At 32.1% G+C, this 18,158-nt stretch overlaps 2 protein-coding genes across 4 annotated transcripts; both read left to right on the forward strand.

The window, feature by feature from the left end:
• Nucleotides 1–4,016: 4,016 nt before the first annotated feature.
• Nucleotides 4,017–8,025, forward strand: LOC108466198 (L-aspartate oxidase 2-a, chloroplastic). 3 transcript variants are annotated; one of them, XM_017766550.2, is made up of 8 exons: nucleotides 4,017–4,847; nucleotides 5,095–5,239; nucleotides 5,398–5,755; nucleotides 5,834–6,076; nucleotides 6,169–6,225; nucleotides 6,354–6,434; nucleotides 6,517–6,578; nucleotides 6,775–8,025. In XM_017766550.2, exons 2-8 carry the CDS (start codon nucleotides 5,106–5,108, stop codon nucleotides 7,796–7,798), a joined length of 1,959 nt encoding a protein of 652 aa, XP_017622039.1. In that variant the 5' UTR covers nucleotides 4,017–4,847; nucleotides 5,095–5,105; the 3' UTR covers nucleotides 7,799–8,025. The 3 variants fall into 3 exon arrangements, with proteins under 3 accessions (XP_017622039.1, XP_017622048.1, XP_017622043.1); XM_017766559.2 differs by having other exon boundaries at nucleotides 4,149–4,604; XM_017766554.2 differs by having other exon boundaries at nucleotides 4,159–4,661.
• Nucleotides 8,026–13,339: 5,314 nt separating this feature from the next.
• LOC108488312 (GDSL esterase/lipase At3g27950) lies at nucleotides 13,340–17,619 on the forward strand. Its single transcript, XM_017792624.2, has 5 exons — nucleotides 13,340–13,806; nucleotides 13,883–14,083; nucleotides 15,415–15,587; nucleotides 15,929–16,196; nucleotides 17,218–17,619. Exons 1-5 carry the CDS (start codon nucleotides 13,557–13,559, stop codon nucleotides 17,466–17,468), a joined length of 1,143 nt encoding a protein of 380 aa, XP_017648113.1. The 5' UTR covers nucleotides 13,340–13,556; the 3' UTR covers nucleotides 17,469–17,619.
• The last annotated feature ends 539 nt before the right edge of the window (nucleotides 17,620–18,158 follow it).

Below are 18,158 nucleotides of genomic sequence, written 5' to 3' on the forward strand. Positions count from 1 at the left end.
AAATAAATTTTGGGTCTAATTCCTTTTAAATCCTTTCTCATTAAACTCTTAAGCTATTTAATCACTCTAGCAACTTTTACACCTATTACAATTTAGTCATTTTCATTTAATTGACTACCCAAACATTAAAATTTCCTAACGAAATTTTAATACCACATTAATAACATTTCATAAATATTTATAAAATTATTTTTGACTCGGTTTTACGAAATAGAGGTCCCGATACCTTATTTTACTCAATTTCTTCAATAATTTTTTTTTTAACTAATCACTAAATCGATAAAATTTTCCTATCAATATTTTCATACGATTTTCCTATCATATCAATTTTCAAGCAAAAATATTGAAATAAATTTCTCTTTAAATCGAATCTATGGTTACGAAACCATTGTTCCGATAACCTTGAATTTAGGCCATTACATATATATATATAAGCAAGTATGTTAGGCATAGGCTCAAAACATAACAAACTAACATACAACCCTATGCATGCCATTTATAACCATTAGCTTAACTTATTCAAAAGATACCAAAATAGTTAATAGATAGTGTGATTGTGCTCCGACGAAGGTTCCAACTGGTCAAGCCTTCCTATGATCTACAAAACAAGAAAAACAACTATATAAACAACTAGTGCTTAGTAAGCTCGTATAAAGAAAACTTAAACTTACCGAACATTTTAAATTAAAAAACCAAACCTATTTTCATCATGTCATATGCCAAACTTCCTTTCCTATACACACCACCTCATAAGGTTAGTAAGTAGAACATTACATGTAAATTCTAAGTAAACCAAGGCATATACATAATAAGCATTTAAGCTTTCTATATCATCCATCACACACACATACATATATATATATATCCATTATACATTATTTTAATTTGAATCCACATAGTTAGTAGATGATAAGTAAACATAATATTTATGGAACATAACATGTATTAAGAAATAAATTCCATGCATATTTCATTCATCACATGATAAATTCTCATCATTTTTATTTCATATATGCATATCCATCTTTCCATTTCATATGAACATTAGTAACATTAAGTTTTTATACATGTCATTCCATTAACCTTTACTTGCCCGTTGAACCTTATAGAATAACATTGGATACTCAAGAACACCTTTCCATATAACCAAAACCTTTTCAATAATGCTCACACGAGCTGTGGGTCGAGATGTTGGCTACAGATGCTGTTCACAAGAGCTGTGGAAAATCCGTAACAAATGCAAGACCTTAGCCATCGGTAAGACATCCAGGACCAACACCTGAAACATATAATCCCTAATGACATGTCATTTGTATCCTAAGTGTTCACAAGGTTCAAACGAGTCTCTTTCTATATCCTTATTCGTGACCTTTATTTTCACATTAGCATTTCAATATTTTTCCATGAAATTCACATTTTCCATACTTTACTTTAATTCTTTTTTCAATATAATATCTCATATAACCATTCATGAAATTTACATGTTCTTAAATGGATCACTCACTCACTTTAATCATTAAATTCAATTAACCATGTAATACATAATAATCAATTCACTTACCTTAATTATTCAATAGCAATTAATGATTTTACCATTAATGAATTATTCAATATATGAACTTACTTGAACTCATAACAACTTCTAACACGATCAGACTACTATTTCGCTACTTTGACTTTTTTGCGATTTGTGTCCGTTCGAATTGTTTCTTGATCTAGATAAATATTTTTATTCAATTAACCCCATTTCAGCATTTAAAATAATTAATTGAACTTATAGCCCTTGATAATGAAAATTCACAAAATTTCCTTTAAAATTTACCTTTTATGCAATTTAGTCCCTAAACTTGAAACTTACAATTTCACCATTTTTAACCATAAATCATGCTAGCCGATTTTTATCTAATCATACAACAGCCCATATTTATCATCAATTTGCAAATTTTTCCTTGTATTTTACCATTTTCATAAATGAGTCCCGAAACCTTAAAATCATCAAAATTACTTAACAAAATATGTCTATTTAACAACCAAGCTTAACAATCTACCAAAAACTTCAAAAACATATCAAATTCACCCATGACATAGTTTATAACATTTAAAAGTTTTACAATTTGACCCTCGATTAGCTAGATTAAGCTTATACGAGTTCAAAAACATAAAAATCACTAAAAACGGAAACTAAAACCACTCAAATGCAAGGAGGAATTCAGATTGAAGCTTCAAGTTTTCTCCCAAAATACATTCGGCTAGTAAAAATAACAAATTGGAGAAGATGACACTATTTCATCTTTTGTTTAACATAATTTATCACCTAATTACCATTTTGCCTTTATGTCATTAACTTATAAAATGACAAAAATATGTCCATAATTGCCCACTACTAATGTATGTGGTATAATCACCCACTAAGTCCTTTAATTTGAGATTTCATAGTCATTTGACCCCTTTAACATATAGAATTCAACTTTTATATGTTTTATGATTTAGTCCTTTTCAATTAATTAACTATCTAAACATTAAAATTAATTAACCAAATTTTAATATGACCCTAATAGCAATCAGTAAATATTTTATTAAATATTTTAATAAAATATTTACGAGCTTGGTTTATAAAAACGAGGTCCCAATACCTCATTTTCTAAATCCACTTTGACTTTAGGGACACACTACTTAAACTTAGTTATTCATTCAAATAGCATAATTTACCATATCGAAATCAAATATAATACAATATTTGACTCGTAAATATTAAATATTAATATTTATGGACTCACTTGTCGAATTGTGGTCCCGAAACCACTGTTTTCGACACCATTAAGAAACGGGTTGATATAAACACGCATTCAATAGGCCACTTTATAACTTGTCTTAGACCTAAGAGGGGACAAGTGGTATACCAGAATACTAATTATATGTGCTAGCTGTCAAGCAATAACGATGTCAACTAAACATGGTACAAAAACAATCTAAAACTTATCTTTCCTTGTGTACTCCAAGAATAACTTGAATCTTTTTGTAAATAATGATTGCTCTATTATTGTAGAACATTTTTCATATACCTTCGTTGATTATTACGATTCAATCAACAAGCAAAATTTTCAACATGCATAACCTAACCTCATTAAGCAAATGAATTAGATACTGCAACGAGAACTTAGTTAGAAAAAAAATACTAGAAGTCTTTTGGTCTATGCGAACAAAAGTTATATTTGCCCTAAAAAGTGCACTACTTAGTCCATTATTTAACTATTGAATTTGAGAGTCAAATAGATCAATTCTTAGATTGACAACAAAAATTATTGATAAATTTATATCTATACAAAGGGAACCTCATTCCTAAAAGATGTTAATGGAAGCAACAAACTCAAAAGACAATGCAAGACATCTTAACAAATTAAAGAAAAGACCCTAAACAACAACTAGTATCACTTAAGAGATACAGCCAAGTCGAACGACTTGACTCTCACAGCTTTGCTCTCATATAATTGATAGAGCCAAATCCTTCAAAGGATGCATATACATCATATGAATAACTCTAGTCGATCATCTATCAAAAGATGCTTAAACAGCCAAAGTATTACATTTAACAAACATTTTGATGCATGCCTTTACCAAGCCCATCTATAACCATCCCCCTACCTAAATGAGGAGCAAGTGTTACAGATCAATCAAAAAACAACCGTAGGGACCAATCGTAAGGGTCACATTTATCAATCTCTTCATAGAGGTTCATCTTGTTCATCTAATCTCATATTCTCTACTATCTTACATTCTCTATTACAAAGCTTCCTCGTTTCGGTACTCCTTTAACTTACTGTTGCCTTACAAGGAAAAAAACACCTGAACCTATCTTTTAAGTCCAAGTCACCACCAAATATACAGAAACAAAACACAAACATCTTACACATCTTTTATTATAATTCATGCAATATATATGAAAGTAGGTATACCATGAGAAATAGGTGGAGTTGATTCATATACGCAAGAGTGGTACGAGGCATGGGATTTTCATGGGTACCACATAATTAGGGCCACAAGTTCTCATGAAGAAATGGACCCCAAAAAAAAGAAAGCTAACAAGCCTTTTCCATGCTCCCACCACTAGTATTTTTGTCCACTTGGGTTGCCTTGGACTTTGCTTTTTCAATAACCTTTAAACTATAATATATAAATTATTTTTGGCTCTTCTTTTTCCACAAGAATATGCGCCACTTCTTTTTTTTTTTTTTTCTAATTTTTTCCCTATATTCGTGTATATATTCATTGGCTTATTCTAGTACAAGTGGTCGCATTCATAGTCAACTTTTTCTTTAGAGAAAATTTATTGAAAATTATTTATGATCGTATGAATTGGAGAATCCAAACCCTTTTTTGAGTTGACTACCTCCTCCATTTTTGAATCGACTAACTTCTGTTTGCTTCTCAATTTTCCATGATTTGAGAGATTTTGATTTACTTTGCAACATTTTTGAAGAGATTAAATAGGAAACACTAAATATGGTTAAAATACTATAATATTTTAACACTACAATTAAAAGAGAGAAGAGCCAAAAAAGAAAAACAAGGGTCCGCGCAGCAAGCGGAGGCGCCAAATTTCGAGGGTGGGTTCTTTAGTGGAAAGAACAATCGATAAACAGTTGGTGTGGCGTCTCGGCGTTGTGGGGGAATTCTCTTTTCTTCTTAAAATTTTCCTTAAATTCTCCATTTTAAAAGGGGGAAAAAAAAACCAATACCCATTTTTTGTTTTTTGCTTTCTATTTATTGATTCATTTGGTTATGGTCAGTTTCAATTTTTAAACACCAAAAAGAGAAGAACCCAGATTCAGATTTTGCTTTATTTTGTTGTGAGTATTGAAATGTTCCTTTTTTCTTACTGTCTTTTTGAATTCTGTGATTTGGGTTTTGTTTTGCTACGAGTAAAGATGAAAGTTTTCATACATATACATATTTCTTTTGGTTTCTGAATTATTTTAATGCAAAACTTGGATCCAAAATGAGTTTTTTAAGAAGAAATTAAAGGATTAGATGCATTAAAAAGTTTGGTCCGTTGGCCTGATTATCTTTGTTTTTCATTGCTTTTTGATATTGCAGAGGGGATTATAATGGCTGCTAGTATAGCTTATGTAGGTGGTCATTTGCAATATGGGGTGAACTTTTGCATGGGGCAAAGTTATAAACAAGCTATTTGGGTTCCTAGTGTGACATTCAATGGATGCCTACAAAGAGAACTCTCATGGTATTTGTTAAGAATCTTAATTTTAGTCTATTTAGTTTCTAATTATATCTATGTATGATTGGTGCTTTTGTGAAGAATCTTATTTTTATTGTAGAGTTTTAAGTTTTCAAGAAAGCTTCTTATTATATCTATGGATTCCTTTTGGGAGATTTTTCCAGGTCATGTGGTGTATCCAAGTTTCTGCAGATCCGTAAGTGTAATTTGTTTCGATCTCGAACGAATGAGAATTGGAAGTCCTTTGGGACAGTCATCACTTCTGCTTACTTAAGAGATGGTTCAACAAAGTATTTCGATTTTGCTGTCGTTGGTAGCGGTGTTGCAGGTCTTCGTTACGCACTTGAAGTTGCGAAACATGGATCTGTTGCGATTATCACCAAGGCCGAGCCTCATGAGAGTAATACGAACTATGCACAAGGTGGTGTTAGTGCAGTCCTGTGTCCATCTGATTCTGTAGAGAGTCACATGCAGGATACAATTGTAGCAGGAGCTTATCTTTGCGATGAGGAGTCTGTCAAAGTTAGTTCCGGGATTCTTTCTTTCAATTAGCAGGTTTTTGTCATTGATCCTGACCGAGGTTCTGGTCTATTTGTTCAGGTTGTCTGTACTGAAGGACCTGATAGAATCCGAGAATTGATTGCAATGGGGGCTTCGTTTGACCATGGTGATGATGGAAATTTGCATCTGGCAAGGGAAGGGGGTCATTCTCATCACCGAATTGTTCATGCTGCTGATATGACTGGACGAGAGATTGAACGGGCTTTACTCGAGGCAGTTGTCAATGATCCTAATATTTCTGTGTTCAAACACCATTTCGCAATCGATTTGCTTACTTCCCAGGTTCATATCCTCCCCATTTGGTGTTGATAACTACAACCTATATTGAGACTTGTATAACATTGTGCTAAAACGAAAGCCTTGATGGTTTGCAGGATGGTTCTGACACGGTTTGTCACGGCATTGATGCTTTAAATACTGAAACACAAGAGGTGAAAACATGATTTTATCTTAGTAATCTTTTTCTACTTTCATTTGTATCATTTTCTGAATATATTTCATGTATGTAACTCGAAAATAATTGTTTTTTGTTTTCTTTTCTTTCCACTGGCTCTTGCAGGTTGTCCGCTTCATTTCAAAGGTAACTTTACTCGCATCCGGTGGTGCAGGACATATCTATCCTTCAACAACAAATCCTCTGGTACTCCGCTGTTTCGAGTTTTCCCTTCATTTCATTGTTTCCCTTGTTTGTTGCTTTACCACTCAAACTAGTGCTTATATAGGTGGCAACTGGGGACGGGATGGCTATGGCACATCGAGCTCAAGCTGTGATTTCCAACATGGAGTGAGTCATAATCATCTATGTGATTAATTCGTTTTTCTGAATTTTGATGTAAAAGATACAATGTAGTTCATAATATGTAACGGAGTTGTTTTTGGTTCTTTATATTAGATGAGATCATCTTTTGGTTTATGATATACAAATAGATTTGGGTTGTTGGAGTTTCTTTGACTGTTTTTATGGAACTATTGTTTGTCAGGTTTGTGCAATTTCATCCGACAGCCTTGGCTGATGAAGGCCTTCCTATCAAACCAAAGAAAACTCGAGAAAACTCATTTCTTATTACCGAAGCTGTAAGAGGTGATGGAGGCATCCTTTACAATTTAAGCATGGAACGGTTTATGCCTTTGTACGATGGGAGAGCTGAGCTTGCTCCTAGAGATGTTGTGGCAAGAAGTATTGATGATCAACTCAAAAAGCGTAATGAGAAGTATGTGTTGCTTGATATAAGTCATAAACCGAGAGAAAAGATCCTCTCCCACTTCCCGAACATAGCTAATGAATGCCTCCAACATGGCCTTGATATAACTCAGCAGCCAATTCCTGTGGTTCCTGCTGCTCATTACATGTGTGGTGGAGTGCGTGCTGGGCTCCAGGGAGAGACCAACGTGCATGGCTTGTATGTAGCTGGTGAGGTTGCATGCACAGGTTTGCATGGAGCAAATAGACTTGCTAGCAACTCATTACTTGAGGCTTTGGTTTTTGCACGAAGAGCTGTCCAGCCCTCGATCAATCACATGAAGAGTTCTAGTCTTGATCTTAGCGCTTCGAGCTTATGGACCCGTCCACTTGTCCCAAAATCACTAGGGAGTGATGTAATGCACAAAATATTAAGGATAACAAGGGAAGTGAGGAAAGAACTACAATCAATCATGTGGAAGTATGTTGGGATTGTTCGATCAACTTCAAGACTACAAGAAGCTGAGCAAAAAATCGGTAAGTTGGAAGCCAAATGGGAAACATACTTATTTGAGCACGGGTGGCAGCAAACAATGGTTGCCCTCGAGGCTTGTGAAATGAGAAACCTCTTTTGTTGCGCAAAGCTAGTGGTGAGCAGTGCCCTCGCTAGGCACGAGAGTCGTGGACTTCACTACATGACCGATTTTCCTCATTTGGAGGAAAGCAAGAGGCTACCTACAGTGATATTCCCGAGTTCCCATACAACCGGCACATGGAGTTCACGGCAACTACACCAGCAGCCTATAGTTAAGTCCATGGTCTGATTCTCTATTCATTTTCCGAAAATCTTGTATTTATCACATTATAGTTTATCAATTATTTCATAACTTGCATTGAAAAACCTTTGGCAAGGAAATAGATCTGCCTTTATGGCATATTTAGGACAACTTCAAAGAAAAGCTAAGATTGTCTTTGTTTTTCTTCCACCCATCTTAACTGCCTACGATTCATTCCTATGGAAATAAAGAACAGTGTTCCATTTATCTTAAAATGATCATATCATGCTTTATACCTGCAAACCATGATTGCTACGGTAAAAGTACGATGAAATCCCCTATATTAGGAGTTAGATTGCATTTTGCCCCTTCTATATCAAAATGAGGCACACATGGTATGTCACGTGTTACGATCTGATTATTCTATCAGCCATGCTAGTTTTTAACCGTACAAATATATGAAATTTTTAACAGAAAAGATCAATTTGCTCTTTGATATAACATACAGAGATTAATTTGTCTATTTTTTTAGTAGAGGGGATAAAATGCAATTAACTCTTAGTACAAGAACTTTCATAATACTTTAACCGCATTTTATCAGATTACATATTAGCCATTGTTATCTATACTGCTCCTAACTTTTCATATTTTTTTAACGTTTCTGTGTATGTGTATGACACCCATCTTGTACGTATCTTGGTACCCACTAAATATATTCCAAATATAGAAAAATTGAACATATATATTATGTACATACTTGTATCTATCACACTTATGTACATGTATCTATCACACTTAAAATCTGAGTAGCATAGTTATATTTAGAAGATATTCAAAGGGTATCAAGGTAAGGATAATCTTCTTGTTGTTCCTGTTGCTTAAAGGTTCTTCAAACTTTTATTGTTGTAAATTTCCAATGCATTATCTTAATTGGTAAGCTAATTTTGATATTCTTATACCTGCCTCCTTTTTTTACTTATGTTACTCGGACAGTGGTGAGTGTCAGAATATGGGTACATTTTCAATTTTTTCTAAGTTTATTTTATTTTATTTTACTCGGATATGTTAAAGTTAGAGTAACAATTTTTTAGGTAAAAGTATTATAGAGGTCTTTATATTAAAAGTCAGAACGTATTTGCCCATTTTACTTTAAAAAAAGAAAAATTAGTCTCTATACATTAGATTAAAAAGAAAATTAGTTCTTTTGTAAAAAAAATTATTCAATTTTACTGTTAAAAATTGGTTCATGAGGCATACGTGATACATAAAGTGTAACTGTCTGATTATTTTGTCAATCATGCTAGTTTTTAACAATAGAAATAGAAATTTTTTTTAATAAAAATGATCAGTTTACTTTTGAGCTAACTTACAATAATTAATTCACTTATATTTTAAGAAAAAAAGACAAAATATAATTTCACTTCTACCACCATATGTTAGTTTTAAGTTTTACCCAGTTTTTGGCTGCTAAACTATTTGGGACATCCTCATTTCTAGTAAAATGTTGGGTGCTATCCAATATGAGCATCGTTATCTTGATTAGACAATTGGTCTCTTTACCTTGAAGAGGCGACAACTCTTCTGTTCTCAATGCGAGAAAACATAATTACCTGGTTTTCAGGCAAGAACATGTTACAATGTCAGGAATCTGTTCCTGGAAAGATCATGTCCCCAAACCATATGGATAGAATACAGAACCTGGGAAAATGTGTACAGAAATATATGGAACAAATGCAACACATGTATTAAACAAGTCGTATTTTTGCATCGTGTCAAAGAAAAAAAATTAATTTATCTGGCCAAGGAAAGGATCGATTTCTGTACACATTCTAGGGGCCATATTCTGAGTTCAGCCTTCTATCGAGTCTTGAACAACCAGTTCTGTAAGTTGCTGAGGGTGAATCTAGTATATTGTTTTAGGGTAGAGATGAAATGATAAATTTTTGGGGTCAACTTATAGTTGTATCATTATATTAATTTATAATTTCATAAACTTTTCAAGGAATTAAAAGGTATATGTACCATTTTTAAGGACCAAGACCACTGCATTTCCTCCTTATCTACGCCCTTGCTTCGGATATCCAACTGTCATTAACATTTTCAACAATATGCATTTTATCCTTCATATTAAACGTGTTGGTTCTAATAATCTTTTGTATGCATGTTGATTGTGAGTTAAGAGGTTTTGCTTGAAGGCGACTAAAGAGCTAAGTGTGGGGAGTTCATAAGTGCCTACTTGTTATACATTTTCAGTCCATTTCCACCTCAGCTTAAGCTTATTTTGAAGTGAAATTGCTTGTGATTTAGTGTTATTCTGAGATTTTAGGGTTTAGGTTGCAGTGTAGTTAATATAGTTGCTTGGTGATGAATTTTAGTATTTTAGTATTTAGTTTTATATTAGAGCTTAATTGTCCCTGTTTCAGACAAATTGTCCCTGTTTAAGTAGGAGTCAATCACTGGTCAACGTTGTAATGAAATTAAGTTACGACATGGTTCATGAAGGTGGAATAAGGAGTGACAACCCAATAGCTGAAGTCACGCCATGGATGCAACTAATGTTGCAATGTCGTGAAGTCTAGAGGCCAAAGAGAGGCATTGTAGTGACCATGTCACGACGTGGATCACTTGATGTCGCGATGTTTCAACACCAACTATTAGAGCCCTAACAGTTACTCAAGGGTAAAGAGTGGAAAATCAAAACTAATTCGCGAGGTTTCGAAGATGAAGTTGTGATGGTGCATGCAACTGACAAATTAATGAAGGCTACTTTGATCATTTCGCACGTTTGATGTTCAAACTCTGAATGTATGCTGGAACTTCAAGTTGATCCATGGAATGAAGTTAAACATTGCTGAATTTCAAGTTTTTTAAGAAGGATCTTTCTCTTTAGTTAACTTTTAATTCTTGTTGTTAATTGTGAAATCATGATGATGAATGTAGATCAAATTCCTTTACTTTTCATGTCTATGGTTGGGTTGTCAATGTTAAACTGACGAGATGTTTGGTTGATTGAGTTACTTGACGAGCTTAACATGTTTTTCCTTCGCAACTTAAAACATTCATTTAAGTTAGGGAAAATTAAAGACAGAACTTAATCAGGATCAAGTCAATTAACTTTATCAGAATCGAGAAAATTCGATATATGTTGAATCTAGAGGCCATAGTTGTTGTAGAATGGTAAACCTTAAGATTCGAAGTGAGTTAAGAGACCGTGAATATTTAGTGCTAACAATTGTATGTTGAATCAATTTAAAATTTCACTCCATAGTTGTTAGGTGGATAAATCAATCACTACCATAACTTGTTGGAAAAAGAAATATTAATTGAGAGTATTTTTGTTAGGGTTTAGAGTTCTCTTAAGTGTCTTAATGTACTGTTAATGATTTTCTTTTGATTATGCCAATAATTCTATATTGGAGTAGATTGATAATTTGCTCCACTAATAGTCGGGTATTGCAAACAATTCGAGGATACGATCCTCGGAATAATTCCTTTAAGAGTATTACGTTGCAAAAATTATAAAAGTGACTCTGTGTATACAAATATAAATTCATATATCAAGTTCGAAATTCTCCTACGGCTTGAAGTTGGAACTTTTCTTTTGATTCTTGATAGAAGTTCATTCAGTTTGACGCTCTTGTTGAAAGTCAAATTTATGAATTGGACATATACAAAAATGTTTCTGATTTCAATGTCACGAATTTGGACGTTATAATAAATACCGGCTCTAATTCTTTTACTCATCTTCGGAAACAAAATCCATTTAACACACACTATAAAAAATAAATATGATAATATTATACAAAAAATAAATATTTATTATTCCAATATATTGTTACAACATAAATTACATATAAATATATAATATCAAATTTTTGAACCAAAATTTATAAACAAAGTAACAATGACAAGTAATTATTTACTTGAACTAAATTAGTTTATTAGCTTGAGTTTTCAACTTATGCTGCAGCAATTAGGAATTTTGTTCAAGCAAATGAATAAAACAACTTCAAAATTTTAACATTAATGCTCTTCTCCTCAGCATGCAAATTTTCTCTTCGAAATTTAACTCTGAAAAACTTCTCCATATCATCTCTAGTATATAGGAAAACTATACCATTGGATATAAAATATATTTCAAAATGTTGAAAAAATTATGTTTGAGATTACCGACATCTATTTTATTCAAAGGTTTTGTCAATTGATATAGAAAAGACGGGACGAATTTAAAAAAAGTACTTTTAACAAAAAAGCATTTTATTGAAAGTAATCTTGAGATTCTCTAGGATAAAAACTATCAAATTTTTTCGATTTTCAGTCAGATTTCAATCAAACAACTGTATATTTTGTTTTAAAAAAATTGATCAAGCAACTCAAATTTAAAAAAAAAACCTTCAACTTTAAACTACGGTAGATGTTGTTATGGCATCTCATAGAGCAAAAAGCATGCCTTACATGACACTTTTTATAATGAAAGCATGTATTACATTGCGCACTTTTGCTCTGTAGGCACCACATCAACAGAAGTCACTCTTTGCTAGACGCACTTTTATCATGTATCAGTATGCCAAATCCAAATCGACATATTTCCTTAAATAATAAAAAAATAATATATTTCCCTTTTATTTTCTCAAATTTGACATTTATGTCTAATTTTGCCTACAAAAGATACTACTAAAAGTAAAACTTTTTTTTTCATATAATATTAGGGGTAAAAAATGGGGCTAACACCGTTTAAACTCGTGCCAAATTAGCATTTAACAAAAATTTTGACCACCACTTTATTTAAGTCAAAACATTAAAAAACGAAGTTTAATAAACTTAAATCAAATATAAAAAATAAAATACAAATATGAATTATCAAAATTTTCATTTTTTTTAATTATAAAAAAACTGAACTAGTTTAAAGAATTAAATCGAATTCAAATTTTTTATAACTTAGCCTTAGCTTGATAGAATGACACCATTGAGAACAAGCCATTTGGTGATTTTTTTCTAATCTTTTTCCCCTTAAATAAGGGGAGGATGCCAACACGTGGAGTGAAACATCGAGTTAAACTTAAATACTAAATTAAATTTAAAGCAATTAAATTATTAATAAATTTATATTTTAATTGTTTAACTTTAAAATTTATAAAATGGTCATTAGACTATTTAAAAAATTTCATTTAAGTTATTGACGGTTAAAATTGCTTTTTGTATGGCATGTATCGATTGAAAGTTTTCCTTTCTCTTCTCTTGTATAGTTTTTCTTCTTTTTTTATTTTTGTTAAGAAATAATTTTATAACACCATGAATTTATGAATCAAAATACCAAAAGTTTTCTTCTGTATTCTCTGATTATCAAATCGACTTGAATATAAAATATGTTCTTTTATTCATAGATGAACACGGATCCACCGTACTAATGGCTAAATTCTCGCTTGAAGCTTACTAATTAAATTTTTTCAAAAAAAGCTTAACAACTTAATCACGTAAATAATTTTTTTTAAATAATTTAATCACTTAAATATAAATTTTCTAAAATTATTTAAAAATCATATTCTTTGAAAAATGTAAATAGACCATTGTCTTAATCATGTCACCCATACCGATCAGTAAGGTAAACAATCTTTCAAATTTCAAAGAAAAAGCTAATGGGCCATATGGACCACCACCATGGCTGATGCTTTAAAGTTCAAAGAAATGGTGATAGATTTCTGTCTTTTTCTAATCAATGGCTGAAACCCAAAACTGAAACCATCACAAACATCTCATTTTCACCATTCACACTAAAAAAAAAAAGCTTGAGTTTTAAGTAAGTAAGATGATAATGGAGGAGCACTGGAAACTGGTTTATGTTATTGGGATTTTGGCTTTAGGATTTGCAGTGAAAAGCAATGCTGATGGTTCAATCTCATGTGGGTTTCCAGCCATATATAATTTTGGGGATTCAAATTCAGACACTGGTGGAATCTCAGCGACCTTAAATGAAATTCTACCACCAAATGGTGAAACCTTCTTTGGACATCCCGCCGGCAGAGCCTCCGATGGCCGACTCATTATAGATTTCATAGGCAAGTTTTCTTTTACTAAAGAAATATCTATGGCTTCTTCGAATTTACATCATTTTGTTTTTGTTTCTTTTTGCAGCTGAGGGTATTAAGTTACCATATCTTAGTGCATATATGGACTCAATTGGGACAAATTTCAGGCATGGTGCTAATTTTGCAACCGGTGGTTCATCAGTTAGACCACCTGGTTTTAGTCCATTCAATCTTGGGATTCAGATTTCACAATTCATTCAATTCAAAGCTCGTACCACTACTCTCTATAATCGACTCAGCCTCAATAGTAAGTTTTATGCCTTCCATCTGTTTGCTTTTTTTGCTCAAAGAGACCATAATTTTGAAACAGGTAATACTGATACATCATGGATGTTATATGGCAATGCCGTATATTAACTTTTCTTTTGAGCTTTCGGTTTGGAGCTTGGGAACGGTTCACCCCGGTCTAGTGTAAGGATGAGCAAAGAGCCGTAAGACCGGGGTTTGAAGTATGATAGAGAATGGGGGAGAAGAGGATGAGTGAAATCTCAAAAGAATAGGGTTTTACTATAGGGAAGGAGGTTTGAAGTATGATAGAGAATGGGGGAGAAGAGGATGAGTGAAATCTCAAAAGATGGGGTTATGCCGTGGAGAATGAGATGGAAAAAGGTGGGAGAGGAGACCCCTTTTCCTCGGCCTTTTTAGGCATGTATAGGGATCTGATTCGCTATTAAGTGCAGGGTGGTTGTAAGGTATAGAACATATTTATGTATAACAAAGTGTTACATTTGATATGAAATGCATGAGTGTTACATTTGATATGAAATGCATGAGTCCTTAAACATGATTTGAGTGCGACTGTCGGATATAATAATGCTCATATTTGGAGTAAAAGAAGTATGGAGGTTCTTGTACTAAGAGTTGGATTGTAATTTGCTTCTACTAAAAAAATGGATAAAATAGTCTTTATATGTTATATTAAAGAGTAAATCAATTTTTCTTTCAAAAATTTCATCCATTTTTATTGTTAGAAACTAGTTGTACACCATCACGATGTACCCATGGCACGTTAGGTGCTATTGTCTAGTTATTTCGTCAACCAGTCAGTTTTTAACCATATAAATGAATGAAACTTTTAACACAAAAGACTAATTTGCTTTTTTGATGTAACGTTTAGGGATTAATTTGCATATTTTAATAGAGAGAGATAAGATGTAATCTGACAACTAATACAAGGAGCTTCGTAATACTGTAACCCCATATTTGGATACGAGTGTTGAGTATACATGTTTATTTTTTCATGTTTTTCTGTCTCTTTAAAGGGCGGTATCCCTATACCCTTATCTAAATATAAGCATAAAGTTGAAATGAATACTTTAAAATAAGTGGGATTAACATAGGATGGTGAAATTGGAACCCAAATGTACTGGATGCTCAACTTATAAAGGTGTATCTTAGGAACCAATTTGATTAAGTCTGGATTCATTCCCTTAATTTTTATACATCATTTTTATGTGGTAGAATATTTAAGGGTGCAACTTTTATGAAGTTATATATTCTTTAATATTTTCACGAATTCTATTAGAAATTGAATTCTTTTTTTTTTTATTAATTTTTCTTGGTGAATTCTGAAATCAGGAAGAATCCCTTTATCCATTAGCAATCTACCAAGGCCTGCAGAATTCTCACAAGCTTTATACACATTTGATATTGGACAAAATGATCTTGGTCATGGTTTCCAAACCATGTCAGAGAAACAAGTTCGAGATTCAATTCCCGATATCATAGGCGAGTTTTCGAAAGCTATTCATGTGAGTTTTTCCGTTTCGGTTTGAAATAGATTTGCGCGTTGGATATGACTATGGTCAAATTTTAAGTTTTTCCATACATTTGGAGGATCCTAGGAGGGGTCATATCTCCTTATCCATGCATCAAACACTAATACTTCAAGAAAAATGAAAGCTGGAATAACATAGGCTCTAGAGCTTTATCAAGCAAGCTAGAGCAGGTTGATTTTTATCTCAAACTCAATCAAAGCTTGACTCAAACTTTGATCCTTGCGTTTCTTAATTACTGCTTTAGCTCAGCTCTGAGGTATATTGGACAATGCATAGTTGAAGTAAATAATAACCATAACCTGTGTTGGTTTCAGATACTATACAAGGAAGGGGCAAGGTTCTTTTGGATACATAATACAGGTCCCCTTGGTTGTTTGCCATATAATGTTATCTATGGCAAAAAGCCCGGAAATGTCGACAAAAACGGATGCGTGAAGGCCCAAAATGAGGCAGCCATGGAGTTCAACGAGCAACTTAAAAACAAGATAACATGGTTAAGAACTCAACTTCCTTTTGCCAAATTCACCTATGTTGATGTTTATTCAGCTAAATATGATCTTGTCAGCAACGCCAAGAAACTAGGTAAAAACATCTCATATTTGGATTTAAATACGTGTGTTAGTTATGAATATGTTGCATTACTTTTACTCTTCATTTTACTTGAAAAATATGTATTCAACACGGTAAAAGTATCATGGAGGCTCTTATATTGGGAGTCGAATTGTATTTTGCCCCATCTACTAAAATGGGCAAATTAATCTTTGTATGTTAGTTCAAAGATCAAACCGGTTCTTCTGTTAAAAATTTTATCCACTTCTGCTGTTAAAAACTGGACTATGCATATCAGTACGAGGTACATGTGGCACACCACGTGTCATTGTTTGATTATTCTGTCAATCATGTCAGTTTTTAACGGTACAAATGAATGAAATTTTTAACTAAAAAAATCAAGTTGCTCTTTGATCTAACGTACATCGACTAATTTGCTCGATTTTTTAGTAGAGAAATCAAAATGCAATCTGACTTCTAGTACCAGATCAATTTGCCCTTTGATTTAATGTACATCGACTAATTTGCTCAATTTTTTAGTAAAGAAGGCAAAATGCAATCTAACTTCTAGTACATGATCTCCCTGATACTCTTATCTATTCAACACCCATATAAACTTGAAAAGAAATTGTACATATCCATGTTGGAGGTAAAAAAATACTATGGAGGTTATTTTACTAGGAGTCGGATTGTATTTGCTTTTTCTACTAAAAAAAATGGACAAATTTATCCTTGTATGTTAAATTGGTAATTCTGTTAAAATTTCATCTATTTTTATTGTTACAAATTACTCATTTTACGTCAGAATGAGATACAAGTGACATGTCATATGTCACTTTTTGGTTATTTTGTCAACCACGCCAATTTTTCACGAAACAAATGGATGAAATTTTTAACAAAAATAATTTGATCTAATATACAGGAATTAATTTACATCCTTTTTGAGTAAAATAAGTAAAATACAATTCAACTTCTAGTAAAATGATTGTCATTGTACTTTTATGTATTATGTAGACAACTGCTATATTACTGCAATATTTGTTGATATGGGCAGGTTTTGTCGATCCATTTAATTTTTGCTGTGGAAGCTTTTATGGATACCATATAAATTGTGGGAAAAAAGCGACAGTGAATGGTACAGTTTATGGGAACCCATGTGATCATCCATCAAACCACATTAGTTGGGATGGCATACATTACTCTGAGACCGCTAATATGTTGGTTTCAAATCGCATTCTCAATGGCTCCTTATCTGATCCTCCTGTTTCAATTCAAGATGCTTGTCATCATCAAACAGATATATGATGATGATGAACCGATGATATCTACAATCCTTGTTAGTTTCCAAATTTTCGGTTGTATGATTAGATTAAATTTCGAGTTTTGTAATTTTACAGGGTAAAAAAACTTTTAAACTTTGATAAAAAAACATTAATTAAGTTTTTGAACTCTTAAATTGCATCAATTAAGTTTTTTGATCAACGATATTTTGTTGCCGATGTGATTGTAACGGCTGTTGACATGATGGTTCATATCAACTATAATTGTTGATGTAATAATGTCATGTCATTAAAATTTAAAAAATAAAAATATATATATATTTAAAAGATTTTAAGTCAAAAATAAACTTAGATAATAATTCATTCAAGCTAATTTTATAGAAATAAATAGTAGTTATTTAAAATATGTATCTTTTAATTTTTAATTAATAATAATAAATGATTTTGTTTAATAGCAAAGCATGGAATCATATAATATATATCATACATATTATATTACAATATCTTTAAAAATAATCCTAAGTTATGTATTTAAAATGATGACAGGTGAATAGTGTGTTTATTTGACACGTCAGCATTTTATTATTAAATTAATATATGTCTCATAATTTTAATAATAATTTAATACATTAAAAGGTAAAATTGAAATATAGTTTAAACATTAAAAGTTTTTAAATTAGAAAAGAAATAAATTATTTAAAAATTGTTTAAAATT

The sequence above is a fragment of the Gossypium arboreum genome, chromosome 7, assembly GCF_025698485.1.
Source record: "Gossypium arboreum isolate Shixiya-1 chromosome 7, ASM2569848v2, whole genome shotgun sequence".
Classification (NCBI taxonomy): Eukaryota; Viridiplantae; Streptophyta; class Magnoliopsida; order Malvales; family Malvaceae; genus Gossypium; species Gossypium arboreum.

Bases quoted from the DNA above. Each gene is read 5' to 3' on its own strand.
- LOC108466198 (XM_017766550.2), top strand. From the start codon at position 5,106: ATGGCTGCTAGTATAGCTTATGTAGGTGGTCATTTGCAATATGGGGTG. The intron at 5,756-5,833 runs GTTAGTTCCGGG...CTATTTGTTCAG, and splicing joins GCGATGAGGAGTCTGTCAAA to GTTGTCTGTACTGAAGGACC. The intron at 6,077-6,168 runs GTTCATATCCTC...GATGGTTTGCAG, and splicing joins TCGATTTGCTTACTTCCCAG to GATGGTTCTGACACGGTTTG.
- LOC108488312 (XM_017792624.2), top strand. From the start codon at position 13,557: ATGATAATGGAGGAGCACTGGAAACTGGTTTATGTTATTGGGATTTTG. The intron at 14,084-15,414 runs GTAAGTTTTATG...TTCTGAAATCAG, and splicing joins TAATCGACTCAGCCTCAATA to GAAGAATCCCTTTATCCATT. The intron at 15,588-15,928 runs GTGAGTTTTTCC...TGTTGGTTTCAG, and splicing joins AGTTTTCGAAAGCTATTCAT to ATACTATACAAGGAAGGGGC.